General features: G+C 48.0%; 1 protein-coding gene across 1 annotated transcript in view; it reads left to right on the forward strand.

The window, feature by feature from the left end:
* Nucleotides 1-4,702, forward strand: part of GNRH1 (gonadotropin releasing hormone 1) — a 39,541-nt gene extending 34,839 nt beyond the window's left edge. The window contains exon 3 of the mRNA XM_086942488.1: nt 4,640-4,702. Within this exon, the coding sequence (XP_086798614.1) occupies nt 4,640-4,702 (63 nt within the window). The remainder of the gene's footprint in view (nt 1-4,639) is intronic.
* Nucleotides 4,703-15,740: the final 11,038 nt, after the last annotated feature.

A 15,740-nucleotide genomic window follows, 5' to 3' on the forward strand; every position in this document is an offset into this window, starting at 1 on the left:
TGGCAAGATTTGACACAGAAATCAGACTTCTTGATATGTAACATTATTTAATTTAGTAAGTGTGGGGCTAGATAAGAACTTGGTTGGGAGTTTGTCTGTCACCACTAAAGTTTATTCATAAAATTTGGTATACTGCCTTTAGCGGGTTTTACATCCAAATGCCAAAACAATGTTTGCCTGTCCCTATTGATCTTTTCAGGAGGAATTTGAAATCGAAGTGTATTTTTTTGCTTTTGGTGCAATTGGCTTCTGCTGCTGTGAAAAAGCTGGGCATTAGATCAGCACATTTCCTGCTATGTTGGCCCATTCATAAAATGCAGATTTTGGATGGGGTAGAGGATGGAGGGGTTTGCTAAAGCAAAAGTCAGGTGTAAAGCAGGAGGAGGGAGCAGTACAAGGGGCATTGAAGAGCATGAATGGATTTGGGGGTGAGGGGAGTCGGCCAAACCACCACTTAAAACAAAAGTTATATAAAGAATATGTGGTAAAGGGGAGAGCAGGCTCTTAACAGTCAAAAACAAAACGGCATCAAGAAAGGAAATTTTAACCATGAAAGGGTTTCACCAACCTGGTGAACCATATACATACATACATAACATACATACATACATACATACAGATACATATATATATATATATATATTCACTGAAAAAACCATAGGTTTCAGGCATGTTCTAGTTAGAAATTAGCATTTAGAAACAGAAAGAAGCAAAAGAAATGCAGAAAGAAGCAACAGAAGTCCTCAACGACGAAGAAAAGGGCAGGAAGAAGTAAGACGTGCAGAAAGAACAAACAGAGGAGCAGAAAGAGGCCTTGTTGCAAAATCATCCCGTGCCCTTAACTTTTTCAGATCGGTACTGGTAGTAACTGACTCTGACTGACCAGGCCTAGAGCCAGTGCTATGCTAAAAGACACTTAGAATACAGTTAAAACACCTACATACACTAGGGAACACTATGCGTTAGGGTAACCCTGTGATTAGCATGACCTCCTCTGTAAGGCCCTAGTATATATTAGGGCAGGGGGGTTTAAACTACTTCTAAGGCAGAGGTGCAGAAAGGCCCGCCCCCTCCCTTCACCACTGTGCAAACACACCCAGTGGCACATTTTAAGTTGGGAGATTAAGTCTGAGAGGTGTAAAAAGGTGCGTGGCCTAGACCTCTCTGCAACGCAGGCCTATGGCAGTTACTGGAGTACCTGGTGGGCTAGTTGGCCTCAGGGGCCCTCAGGACTGAAGGGGAATTAATTCCCCAACTTAAAACACACACAGGGCGTGTTTGCACACATGTCACCTCAGGCCCGCTCCCTCCCTTTACCACTGTGCAGACGCGCCCTGTGGCGAGTTTTAAGTTAGAGGATTACGTCCCCTTGAATCCTGAGGGTCCCTGGGGTCCAACTAGCCCACCAGGTACCTCAAGTAAGGGTCACAGAGCTCCATTGTAGAGAGGTAAAAAGGGGCATGGCCTGGACCACCTCTCTGCAACACCGCTCCTCGGTGTATACTGGAGATACCTGGTGGGCTAGTTGGCCCCCAGGGACCCCCAGTATTGAAGGGGAATTACTTCCCCATCTTACAACGTGCCAGGGGCGCGTTTGCAGAGTGCTGCTGGGAGGGGGCGGGCCTCCGGCACGATCGCATGTATTTTTTTTCTTTTTTAAGAAGGGGGGCTGTGTGGCCCACCTTCCTTTTTATTTTATGGGCCCTGGAGACCCCATTCCTCAGGGCCGGACCACTTTTTAATTTTTTTTCCAGAAAATGTAAGGGGGCTGTGTGGCCCCCCTCCCAAGGCCATATTTGGCCCTGAGGACCTCATCCCCCGGGGCAAGGCCATTGTTTCTATTTTTTTTTATTATTTGGAGGGGGGCTGCACGGCCCCCCTCAGGCAATTTATGGCCCATCCCCTGGATGCCTGGCCACTGCGTTATGAACCATGGGGGGTCCCCAATTCCCCCACAGTCCAGCGGCTCCCCACCTCCTGCGGGAGCCGGCATTGCTTTTCCACACGGGGAGCTGCTAAGATGCAATCTGCTTTGGTTTTTGGAAGAGAGAACAGGTTCCCCTACTCTCTTTTCCAAAAACCCAACCAGAGTTTGCTAAGACAGGGTGGGAGCCGCACCGCTCCCACCCTGCCATAGCACACAGCAGTGTCCCGGGGTGGGCACCCTGGGACACTGCTGGAGCCAGGCCTGGGGGTTGCGGTCCCCAGGGCTATCACAGGTTCCAGGAGGGGGCCACGCGGTCCCCATCCCATCATTGACAAAGCCCCGGGGGTGGTGGTCCCCGGGGCTTGGTGGGCCTCCAAGGCCCCCCTACACATTTAGAAAAAAAAGCCTGCGGGGAGGGCCATATGCCCCCAGCAAATATTGTTGCAAAGCTCTGGGGGTGGCGGTCCCCTGGGGCAGTGTGTGGGGATTGGGGCCCCCCACACATTTTTTTTACTGCCCTGGCCCACCCGGGGGCTTAAATTAAACAAACTCAGACTAAGTCTTTTTTTATTTTCACTGCCAGATCGGCGCACCCAGCGCACATCTTGCGATTGTTTTAAAAAAAAATCTTTTTTTGGCCCTGAGGAGGCCTAGGGGGTCAGGGTGTTTCTACCCTGTCCCCTTTTCTTGATTTTAGCCTTAGTTTTTGTGTTTTCTTTTGCCTCGATTCTATAGAGGCACATGATGGCTGCCAACACTTCTTGGTTTGGAGTGTTGACAGCCAATTAACATGAAGCTCGTAATTGGGATGGTGTGCAGATCCAATGCGCCTCTATATATTGATATTTTTATTTTTTGATTTTTTCCAGCAACTACTGAACGGATTTACACCAATGAGTTATTTCTCAGACAAGGGATAACTTTTTGCCAAACTATGGGACATAACATGGAGAAAACACTTTTTGGGACCTCCCCTTTTCTCTTGGCCCCCACTTGCCGAATCACCCCAAAACTTTCAAGATAGGAGCTGACCGGCTGAGGCCCCCACGAGTTTTGAACATTTCGCGAAGATTCGTCAACCGGTGCCAAAGTTATTGGGAAAAGAAAAAACGTTTTTCCTATGGATAATAGGTCCTAACTATAACTACCTACTGGCGACTGCCAGTAGGTATTATATTTATATATGTATATACATACCAAGCTCCCTTGTGGAGCGAAACGCATCATGGATTGACATTAAGTCTTTATTTTCCTTGTGAATAAATTCTCACTCTGCTTTTCACTTGACAACTGCTTACCGTGTCCTGATTGCTGCGGGCGTTGGAGGTGATTTCGAGGTCTTCACCTGGTTTTCTCTCGCCATGCATTGGCGAACAGGAACATTGTCTATATATACATATATATTTTTTAACGCTCCCAAACTCCAAGGTAGACAGTTATCCACAGGAATAAAGCACTTGCGGCGGCCGTTTGAATCGATTTATTGTGAGTCAAACACAGCAACCAGCAAACAGACGTGTTTCGGTCGTAACCTTCTTCTATGTTTACCGAAATGTCACACAGAACATCAATATAACCAGTGTGCTTGGAAATAAACAAAGGACAATCAAAGAACTCCAATAGAGTAAAAAGCATGAGCGCCATATTGACATGCCTAATTCATCACACTACTGATTGTGGATGATACAAAGCAAGGTCCATAAAAAATGAGTTGGTCCAGAGTCATCAGACAGACATTCCCAAATCCCCTTTTGGCGCAATGCAAGGTTTCTTCCCATGCGGGAAATGTAAGGCCTGCAAATTTAGTAAGAGGGTTTTAACCTATGACATTCCAGGGGTGGCCCTCCGGAGAAAAATTAACAAGTTTCTCACGTGCACCACACCCTACAGTGTCTATTGCCTCTACTGTCCCTGCGGGCTCCGATATGTAGGGAGCACTGTTCACCCCATGAAAATAAGGATTTTGGAACATATGAGAGCCATTGCAAAATCAGACGAGACATATCCTGTTGCACGTCATTTTGACCAAGTACATCACTGCAACAGGGATCTTCAAGGCTATTTTGGCCTGGATTATGTCCCCAACAATCCCAGAGGGGGGGACAGACTCACAAGGCTCCGTAGACTGGAGTCACGATACATCATCGACCTGCAAACAAAGATGCCTGGGGGGTTGAACATGCATGAAGAACTTGCAGTCCATTTAGGTGAATAATGTCTGTCTGTGTAGCATGCCCTGGACACGATGAAGATTCTCTTTGCTATGCCCTTGCCACTACTTTCAATGCTTTTCCACACTGCATATGAACTGTATCATGAGTACCATGTGACTGGATTTTCTATTTTATAATATCCCCTTTTTTTGATTGATTTATTTCCTTCCCTGGATTATGAATAATGAACCAAGAATCTTGTTTAATTACACTTTTTATATATATCATGTGAATTGTGAACTGCTTCTATGAATGTTCTTGTGCCAGGTTTGTGCTTTTGGGAATGTTGGACCATGGGTTCAGAGTGGTTATGCCCATCCGTGGGCTTTATCAGTTATTTGTGTTATGATTGACACTTTCTTGACTTGTGTTGCTTTTTATTTATTAAGTACACGTGTATCATCCACAATCAGTAGTGAGATGAATTAGGCATGTCAATATGGCGCTCATGCTTTTTACTCTATTGGAGTTCTTTGATTGTCCTTTGTTTATTTCCAAGCACACTGGTTATATTGATGTTCTGTGTGACGTTTCGGTAAACATCGAAGAAGGTTACGACTGAAACGCGTCTGTTTGCTGGTTGCTGTGTTTGACTCACAATAAATCGATTCAAACGGCCCCCGCGAGTGCTTTATTCCTGTGGATAACTGTCTACCTTGGAGTTTGGGAGCGTTAATTGATTAGCGAGTGCACCCTCGCTCTTCAGCACCCGCCTGGGAGTGCCGCGCATTTGGTGTGTGGAGAGCGGTAATAAAATATATATATATATATATATATAATATATCTCAACAAGATTTTGAAAGCATTAAATAAGAATCACTTTCTTTAGGCTGGTGTTTCGAACAAGCACATTCATTGAGGACCCACCACATCTCTGGTGCGATAATGCAATGTTCCCTCCTCTTCAAAACTTTGGCTTGAGCACTACACCAACAGATAACTTGATAGAGTGACTCCAGGGTTTCTGGCATGGTTTACATGGGGCCATTACCTCCTCGTCCAGTCTCCCCGTCCCATTCCTTCACAGTGAGCAGCTAGTCTGCTCCACAGAAACCTATGACCTAGCAGAGCTTTTGCACTTCCCCCAATATGGCGTCACTATCACGTGACAATTAAGGGGGAAGTGCCTGAAAGAAACATCCTGTTCTTTTTTTTCTGCCGGCGGTCGCCTTGCTGCCTAGCTGAGCTCGGGGTAAATTCCCTGTTTCATGGGGGCGATTTCTGGCGGCCGGCTGTGCTTTTATGCCTGCCCCCTTTCCCTGGTCCCATGGGAGCTTGGGTTCTCGGGACTTCGTGGCTGCTTTAAATGGGGTCCTTGTGTTCTGGTTTTTGTCCTTGATTTTTGCCTGTGTTTGGTGCTTGGGACATTGCTGGTTTTCTGAACATGGTTTCTGAGTCCTCTTCCTCTGCTGCTCCTCTTGATGCCCTGCACCTGATGGTTCATGAGGCGGTGGCTGCTGCTTTCCTGGCTAGGGACGCTGCTTGCCCTCCTCCCAAGGTGCCTTGTGGTTCGGTGGATCCGCAGGCTGTTCCTGATGAGGGTGTTCATGGGCGCTTTGTTCAGGGTGCTGAGCTCGCGGAACTATTCTCCCATGTCCGGGACAGTTTGGAATTTTCTCCTACCGTTGCTGATGTTTTGGAGGATGATTTCTTTACGCAGTATGTCCAGCCTGCTGCTGACTCTTTTCCTGTGCATGGGGCTGTGCGCAATGTGCTGGCTCACAAGTGGAAGGAGGTGGATAAGTCCGCCTTCCCTAGTTTTTTGTCCAGGCGTTCCCCTCTGGAAGGTTTTTCTGATGAATTTCCTCAGGCTGTGAAGATCGACAATTTGATGGCTGGTCTTTCATCTCAGTGTTTGGTCCTCTCGAATGACGCCCTTCCTGCGGACGCTGTGGATAAGCGTGTTGAGGGGGCAGTGAAGCGTTCTTATGCTGCTTCTAATTTTTCTGTGCGGGCGACTGCCTATTCTAACTACATGGTCCAGTCCCTCCTCAAGGATTTTCAGTCCCTGGCCCTTCTGTTGCAGGACGGCGAGGATGCCACACCGCTTTTGTCTATGATGGCGTTGCAGGTGCGGTACTTGTCGGATATTTCCTTTGACAATTTGGGGGCGGCGGCGGCTGCTTCTGGTGCTTCCATCGCTGCATGACGTCATATCTGGATGCGTTCCTGGAAGGTTGATTCTTCCCAGAAGTCGGTCCTCCTTAAGCTGCCCTTTGGGGGTTCCAAGGTGTTTGGTCATCAGCTGTAGGGGATGGTCAAGCAGTTGGCAGAGAACCGCAAGCTTGTGGCTCCGGTCCGCCCTCCTTCTAGGGGGCGAGGTTTTGGCTACCATTGTGCTTTTGGGCCTCCTGCTCGTGGCGCTTCACAGCCCTTTCGTGGCAGGGGTCGTGGCCGGGGGCCCCTGGTGTTGCCAAGTCCCGGGCCCCTGCCAGTGTTGCTGCCACCGCTTCCTCCTCTTCCCAATGACTGTCTGCCTTTGCAGGTTGGTTGTCGCCTCCAATCCTTCCTTTCCCAGCAGTTGTCGGTTCCGGATGCATGGGCAGTTCAGACTGTGTCGGGAGGTTACCGGATAGTTTTCCTCTCCTCCTCCTCTGGTTTTCGTTCTGACTCCCCTGCCCCGTCTTCCTCTGCAAAGGGAGGCGTTGCTGGCCGGTGTGCGGCTCCTTTTGCTAAAGAAGGCTATTGTGGAGGTTCCTCCTATGGAAAGGGGCAGGGGTTGCTATTGGATCCTCTTTCTGGTCTCCAAGAAGGATACTTTGGATCTTCGTCCTGTTTTGGATCTGAAGTGGGTCAATCACTTCTTTGTCCATCGGCCATTCAAGATGGTGACTCTGCAGTCCATCCTGCCTCTGTATTGGCATTTATATAGCGCACTACTTACCCGTAGGGTCCCAAGGCGCTTCGACCGCTGCGAAACCCTTCCTGGCTTCCCTGAGAGATGGTCCCTTAATGGGTATCTCCAGGGTGAGACCAGGCATCCCCGGCGGTCTGGTGGGGCCGTTAGTGAAGATGAGGCAAGCTAATGCCCAGAGTTGCCGAGTGTGATCGCTGATCAGAGTGGGCACCGAGGCGAGAGAATTATCGAGTCCGCTGACCCTGGTCCAGAAACCTGCCGCGCTGGGAATCGAACCCTGGTCCCGGGCCGTCCTCTGCTCTCGGGTCTGCCGCCTCTAACCAGTGAGCCACACTACTTCACTTCTGGTGCTTCCTGGCGTCCCTGGACCTGATGGATGCATATCTGCATGTCCCTGCCCATCCGGCGGAACAGCGGTTTCTCCGGTTTGCTGTGGGGGACCTTCACTACCAGTTCCGGGTGCTCCCATTCAGCCTTTCCTTGGTGCCCAGGGCTTTCACCAGGCTCTTGGCCCCTCTGGTGGGTATTCTTCATTCCAGGGGGCTACAGGTGTTACCCTATCTGGATGACTGGTTGATTGTCTCTCCTTCTTTTTCTCAGGCCCTGTCGGATGTGGACCAGGTGTGTCTTATCCTGGGTTCCTTTGGGTTCCTCATCAACCACCGGAAGTCCTCCCTGGTGCCCTCCCTGTCCCTGAAGTTCCTGGGGGCTCTCTTCCGCATGGACCTGGGCAGGGTGTTCCTGTCCCAGGAGTGCCAATTGACTTTGTTTCATCACCTTTCTTGGCTTCTGTCCCAGTTCCGGGTGTCGGCCCGTCTCTGGTTGCGGAGTCAGGGGGAAATGGCGTCCACTTTGCATATCCTTCCTTGGGCCAGACTACATCTATATCCCCTGTTGCATCATGTCCTGTCGCACTGGGATCCTGCCTCCCTGGGATCCTGCCTCCCTGGGATCCTGCCTCCCTGGACTATGAGACTCTGATACCTGTCACTCCGGGGATTCGGGCGGATCTCCAGTGGTCGTTGTCCCCTCAGTCTCTTTCAAAGGGGTTCGATCTCCTCCCGCCTCGGTCTGTGGTTGTGATGTCCACGGATGCCAGTGCCTTGGGTTGGGGTGCTGTGCTGGGTGCCTCCAAGACTCAGGGTTGGTGGTCCCGTTTCGAGTCACTCCAGTCCTCGAACTGGAAAGAGTTGAGGGTGGTTTGGTTGGCTCTGCAGTGGTTCGCTCCTCTCCTTCGGGGTCGGGCGGTCTTGGTGCAGACAGTCAACCAGGTGGTTCGTGCTTATGTAAATCACCAAGGGGGCATGTGTCGGTCTCTGTTTCTCCTCTCCCGGAAGGTCGGGCTTTGGGCCGAGTTGAATCTCCTGTCTCTGACGGCGGTCTATCTTCCGGGGACGGAGAATGGGCCTGCGGATTCTTTGAGCAGGGTGTTCCCCTCATCGGTGTCCCTGTGTCTGTCCCCAGTTCTGTTTGATCAGATTGTCCTCCGTTTCCGCCGTCCTTGGCTGGATCTTTTTGCATCGGTGGCTTTTGCCCTTCTGCCTCTGTTTTGCAGCATAGTTCCCTCTTGGTTGGCGTGGGCCACCGATGCCTTTTCGATTCCATAGTCGTCGGGCCTGCGGTTTGCCTTCCCACCCTTTGCCTTAATTCCGCGGGTCCTCCGGAAGATTCAGTTGGATCGAGCGGAGGTTCTCCTGGTGGTGCCGGAGTGGTCTCGTCGGTCTTGGTTTCCCCTTCTCCTGACCTTTTCTGTTTGCCCTCATTGGAGGTTTCCCTTGTGTCCCCCCCTCTGCGGGCTGCTCTTCTCGGGATTGCCTCCCTGCGCCGCCTCCAGCTGGGGGTTTGGCACTTGAAAGGTTGCGTTTACTGGGTCAGGGTTGCTCTATGGAGGTTGCGCATTGCCTTCAGCTGTCTCGGCGCCCTTCCACTTTGCGGTCCTATGTCCATCATTGGAAGCACTTCTCCTCCTGGTGTCTTTGGAAGGGTCTCTCTTCTGACTCCTGTGAGGCTGTCCGGGTGTTGGACTTCTTGCGGGATGGTTTCATCTTGGGTCTTGCGGTTTCTTCCCTGCGGGCACAGTGGGCTGCCATTCTTGCCTTTAGGGGTTCCTCTGTATCCTCTGTTTCCCCTTTGGTGGCTCGCCTTCTGAGGAGTTTTTTGCTTCAGCGTCCTGTTTCTCGCTCTCCTGTGCCTCTCTGGGATCGTCCCTTGGTTCTCCGGGCTTTGACGGGCCCTCCTTTTGAACCTTTGGACTCTGTGGCCCTGAAGTTCCTCTCTGCTAAAGTCCTGTTCCTGGTGGCCATTACGTCTGGACGTAGGGTTGGTGAGCTTGGGGCTTTGATGACTTCTCCCCCCTTTTTGCGCTTTTGTGATGACATGGTCATTCTCCGTCCCAGTCCGTTTTTTCTACCTAAAGTGTTGTCTTCCTTTCACTGTCAGAAAGATATTGTTCTTCCGGTCTTTTTTCCGGAACTTGCCTCTCCTGAGGAGGTGGTCCTCCATTCGTTGGATTTGCTGAGGGCTCTCCGCATCTACTTGGATCGGACCTCTGGTTTCCGTAAGGTGGATTCCTTGTTTGTCATCTTTGGCCTTTCTGGGATGGGTCTTCGTCCTTCTTTGTCCACCTTGTCCCGTTGGGACAAGGGTGCCGTGGCTTCTGCTTATGAGTCTGCCCACTGTCCTCTCCCTTCTTCTGTTCAGGGCAGGTCGACCAGGGGTGTTTCCTCCTCCTGGGCCATGTTCAAACGGGCCTCATTGCGGGACATTTGAAATGCTGCCACTTGGGCCTCTCCCCATACTTTTGTTTCGCATTACCGTCTTCAGTTGGGGATAGCTGTCTCTGCTGCTTTTGGTGCTCATGTCCTGTCTGCGGTTCAGGATTTGTAACCTGTACTGATTTTTGTTGATTAAAATGGACCTGTTTTCTTGCACCTTTTGGTCTGTTTTTTTCTTACAATCAACGTGTGCTTGGGTATGGGCTCACTGTGAAGGAATGGGATAGGGAGACTGGACGAGGAGGTAATGCCCCGTTACTCACCGGTAATACTCATTACTCCGAGTCCTGGTCTCCCCGTCCCATTCCTGAGCCCTTCCCTCCCTCTCTGGGTTGATTTGTGGCTTTGGGGTGATTGTTTCGTTTTCTGGGTTTATTTCCTTTGGTATTCTCAGGATGTTTCTTTCAGGCACTTCCCCCTTTATTGTCACGTGATAGTGACGCCATATTCGGGGAAGTGCAAAAGCTCAGATAAGTTGTAGGTTTCTGTGGAGCAGACTAGCTGCTCACTATGAAGGAATGGGACGGGGAGACCAGGACTCGGAGTAATGAGTATTACCGTTGAGTAACCAGGCATTATGCCTTCACCTCAGGAGTATGAAGTACCAGAAAACACTTGTATTGAAAGGTGAGGTGTAAAACGGCACAACCAGCAGACTTAGTATTTCATCTTTTTGATTTGGGTGTGTGCTGAAGATTTAAGTATTTTCATCTAAATATTGGCCAAAGAGGTGCCTGATTGCTCTCAGAATTTGCTAATTCAGCAGTAGCACAGTAAGGAGAAAATGGAATCTAAGATTGGAATAATCAAGTTGGATGATCTCCATTGTACAATCCCCCTTAAACTAATTTTAAAACTTAACTCAAAATTCCAAATAGTGGAGCCTTTTACAGAGATAAGAATTCACTAAGTCAGCGCTGTTTTTAGCTCTTGCCTTTCACAGGTGAAAGCCTCTTGTAGGCCATACTAAAAACTGACAGTGGGCTTCAAGCCTGCCCATTGCCTACTATTGGTTGACTTCATCATCACTCTCACTTGATTACTTCTTATTGGATGGCTTGCCTTCCTCCTCTTGTTTTTGTCCCTCCTCTAGAATATAGCCTCTTTAACAACCTTTTGATTAACTGACTTTTATCCTTCCCTGGCTCACATTAAGTGAACTACTTTTTTTTTCTTTCTTGAAGCACTCCATAAGAGTGCATGTGTTTAAAGGCGCATTAATCTTTTTGCAGTTTCCTTCCACCAAATCCTCCCCATCCTACATGTCTGTGTTGCTTCCGCTCCCCCATTTACTCTCTCCTTTGTCTGCTTCATTGTGTCCTTTATGCTACATGTTACTCCCTCCTCCCCACACCGTGTCCAATGCTTCCTCCTCTTCGCTTTTATTTTGTTTGATACATTATTCTTTCCATCTGCCATTCGTTGCTTCCACTGGTCTGCCTACCTGCTTACCGTTGCTTTCCTACCACCTGCTTCTTCATAGCTCCTCCACCCCCTTTAAGTCATTATAAAATAAATATGTATTTAGGAGAGCCTAGTAGGTACTACTTGCTGCTGGTCCACTCCAATTATAAAAACACACTTTTGTGCAGCAAATTATATTTTCAGTTTACAGATCAAAGTGGCATCCACCATCTTGGATTGGTAAAAAAAATCTATAGAAAATAACATTCATGGCAATCAAGTGGGGATATGCAAGTGCCTACTGAATGATGTGGTGCCAGAAGCATCATGACACATTTTCTCTTTTTATGTGTAGAATCAGCAAAACGCATTCCATATTTTAACAATGCCATAGAGCAGTGCTTCCCATACTTTTTAGAACAAAAACATTTGCGATCTACCAAGATTTAATGGGGCAGGTGATTAGGTCTCGCCTGGCGTTAGCAGCACTACACTCGCCATGCGAGGGCCTTTTGTAATCGATTCAAGCTGTGCACGTGTACAGAGGGACAAAAAATGCACGCGCACGTGGACAGCCCGATGACATCTTTGTTTACTTTAATTGGCGTACTGATGTGCACATGAGCGTGCATGGCGGCGTGCTTTCGCTTTCCCTCCCCCCTTTGTAACTTGATATTCTTCTGGTCTTTAACTGTGTCATGCGCGCTGCCATTGTGTACCGAGCTGGCGAGCTCCCCAATCCCTACGGGTTACAGAGCGCTTTCAGGAGGCGAGTCTCTAGATTTATGGCTCTTTCCTCCCTAATTTACAGTGTTATGAACGCGCCAGCTCTGTCAGCAAAGGACGCGACTTTCTGACATCTACTCTTAGGGCTTGTGCATTTCAACTTTCTATTGTAGACCCTAATGCCAGTGACCATTCTCAGAGCTCATCTTTTTACTACTTTCTTGATGAGCTAATTCGGTTTACTGTAAGGAGCGCACGTGGGTACAATATTTTTTTAAAACCCCGTCTATTGAGAGACATCCAAACTATGGGCCCCATTAGGATGGCGGGCAGGCGGATTGCCCCGCCGAGCTGGCGGTAGTTACCGCCGGCCCGGCAGGGGCGATCCGCCCGCCATCCCTGCAGAAAAGACCCCCGCCATATTACAATGGCTGGGGGGTCCGCGGCAGACGGAAAGACAATCTGTCGCTTTTCCACCAAGTCGACCAGGCGGAAAAGCGTTCCATATGGTGACGGTGTCTGAAAGACACGCCAGCCATATTAGAATGTGGCCGTGAACATGCCTTTCCGTGGCGACATTGCCGCCATGGAAAGGCATGCGGAGTCTGCTTGGGGGGCCCGTTGCGGGCCCCCAGGGACTCCGGGGGGTGCACATGGGGTGTACCTATGTTGCCCCGCTGCCTTTCAATGAACAACGTGGCAGGCACCGCGCCAGGCCTGTCATGTTGTGCATTGAAACACACAACCTACCTCTCTGGTATTGCCGTGGGCGGTGCTCACTGCCCTGCCCGCCGCAATGTTGCAGATGCCGAATGCGCCCGCCATTGTGGCAGGCGCATGCTAATCGGGAGTGCGGGACCTCCCGGTTCCCAATGGTATGGCGGGCGGACAGAGTCCGCCCACCATACTGATGAGGCCCTAAATGTGCTTTTTTTTAATATAACTTTCTTTATTGATCTTTCAAAACACAGTGACATGATAAACATTTGGCTGATTACACAATCCAAAAGTAATTTTTGCTCCAGCTTAGCAAGCCCCCTAATTTATGCATCGGATTATAGCATCGCATGAGTGGCCAGGTTTGTATGCACAACCCTTTGCTTTATTAATCATCATTTAGATAGTCAAAACATTAAACCATGGACCCCATAAGTGGTGATGCCTGCAAGGGCATTCTCCAGCTTTATAGATGGGGATCTCCAGAAGGCATCAGCGGTCCATACCTCTCCTCCATTTTAGAATGCAGGCTTAGGTTGTCAGCATTTCTCTATGCCTGTGCACTCCCCCTCTTTCCCGATGTGGGTGCCAGCCGCAAACTCTAGTAGTCCCTTTATCGTCATATATTTAAGAGAGGATTGAGAGCAATTGATCTGCGTAGTATAGTGCCGAACATTTGGAAAATCCCCTCCCAGGAGTGTTTTAGTTCAGGCATAGTCGTATGGTGTGGATTAAGTCACCTATTGCTGTTTGACATCTAAAGCGTTCTCCCCAGGCTCTCTTCTGACATTTCCAAAGCTTGAACCTTCTCGCTGTCTTAACAGTTAGTAACAAGCATTAGCCTTTGGGACCTTATATTTTTTAAGTTATCCAGCACAATATCCTTGGTGCAACAACATCAAGAATTGCATGGCTGAACACTTCTATTAAAAAACAAGCATTGGCATAGCCAATAGATCTCGCCTTTGGGACCTTATAACTAAAGCATTGTGTGGTAGGGCGCTGACATTTACGGAGAGCACATTGGTCATTGAAATGACCACTATGTTTGCACAAACAAATGATAATGTGTGAAAATCAGGTTTAAGTAACTATTTATTTATCACTTGTGCATCACCAAGTAAAGCATCTTGATTCATTTTCTTCTTATTAAAATCTGTGTTGCCATCACAATTAAATAAAAAAAATGTGCTTCATTTTTGCTTTCTTAATTGCTTAACGAGTACAGTTAATTTGCAGATATTTAAATTTTTTGTGTTACCAAAAAATGACATTCTATAGTCTTTCCTTTCACACTCTCTGTGCCCCAACAAGACTGTCACATAGTTCACTTTACCTTTCTTTCTCTTACTACAAAGTGGAAGGACGTTGTAAACACCAATCCACATCTTTAAAAAACAAGCAGCAGTTTGTTAGATGACTTATCCTGGCATTTTACCTTTATTTGAAATTCAGCAAAAATGACAAGAGCAATACAAAATGTAAAGGAATCTTTATTTATTGCTTGGTTGTTCGACTGAGTTTGGTAAACACTGCTGTACAGCATCAGCAAAAAGCATTGGAAAAGCCAATAGGCCTCAAAGGCAGATCCAATTGGCTTTGCCAATGCCTGTTTCTTTGTTTGCAGTTTGTAATGAAATGCATCTTATTATAAATCATGCTCCTTTAAAATAACCATCTTTCGCAGGTACCACAGTACCCACTATACCGCTCTTCCCACTACCTAATATGTACGTAAAGCATTGCGAGTCCACACAGATAGCAAAACAATGCTCCATGGCAGTACAAGTTATCCCGCTACATATAGACGTGCAAGGACATACACATACTGCTCAATGACGCTAAATAATACAAGGACACCTCACATGATCAGTCATTTCACGTGCTTTGAAAAACTTCCCTAGCAAATAACACAATCTAAAGTCCACAATACCGCAGACAGCCTACATCATGCTATCTGTTCCACACAACACAGCACCAAAGCCATATAGTTTGGTAATACACCCCAAAGGGTAATGGACAACAATTTACCCATGGGGAATGTCAGGAGTGACACCGTTCAATGGTTCACTTTACACCAAACAGTAGGACCGTATAATAAACCAGCTAGAACCAACAGCAACACAGACTACGCATAGACCAAAAACCAAGGTACCTGATTTAGACACTGAAGCTAGATAGAGGAAAGTTCATAACATCGTGAAAGCCATTCACCAGGTTGTAAAGAACGCTAAGAAGCGCATTAATATGAGAAATGCGCTCTACCATTAGTTTATGTCAAGGCCGTAACCTGTTACTTTTTGCATTGCAGGCACGATGGCTTGAAGGAGAAGCTGGTAGAAAGAGACTTCTTTTCAACGAGGGGAAAATGCTTCCTCAATGAAGTGTCCATCCAAGAAGGCGAATTTCTGATATCCAGAGATTTTGTTGCTTCAACATTAGCTGATGTAAACAATAGTGTTTAAACGTAAATGGCTTGCTGCATGGCCTGCAAGCGTACAATGAACAGTGCCAAATAAAACTGTAAAATAAATTCAATAGATACTCATTCGCACTGCTCGTTATTTTTTTCTTATGTTGATTTTCTGTAAATGAAATATAGATATAAAGAAATGATAGGAGCCATTTTCGAAAGTCTTTCCTTTTCATCAACGTAATAAACAAGTTACTTACCTTTGGTAACACTCTTAAGTAAAAAAAAAAAACATCTACCCACAGATTCCTCACCTTTTGAATATTCCACAGACCTTAGACTGGATCCGGAAACTTTTCAGCAGTACCTCTGCGGGCCAGCAGGTGGTGTCATGCTGCTCTAAATTGGCACTGTCTGCTCTGGTAATGACATGCGGAGCCTATGAATGCCACACTACCGTGCACTGTCAGGTGCTTTTGTGAGTCTCCACACCCATAAGATACGGCGCATTCCTGTCCTTTTCCCCTCCGCCGGCGCACAATGGTCTGCCTGCGCCAGCGCAGGCACCCTTGCACAATGGTGCAAGGGTGCCTGCGTTGCGGGGAAGATTATTTTTGTACAGGAAGGGAAACCTTTCTGTACAAAAATAATCACAAGAGGCTTTTCCTCTTTCTATGTGTGCTGTAGAATGCAGCACACATAGAAAAAG

Source organism: Lissotriton vulgaris, chromosome 11 (assembly GCF_964263255.1).
Source record: "Lissotriton vulgaris chromosome 11, aLisVul1.2, whole genome shotgun sequence".
Taxonomy (NCBI): domain Eukaryota; kingdom Metazoa; phylum Chordata; class Amphibia; order Caudata; family Salamandridae; genus Lissotriton; species Lissotriton vulgaris.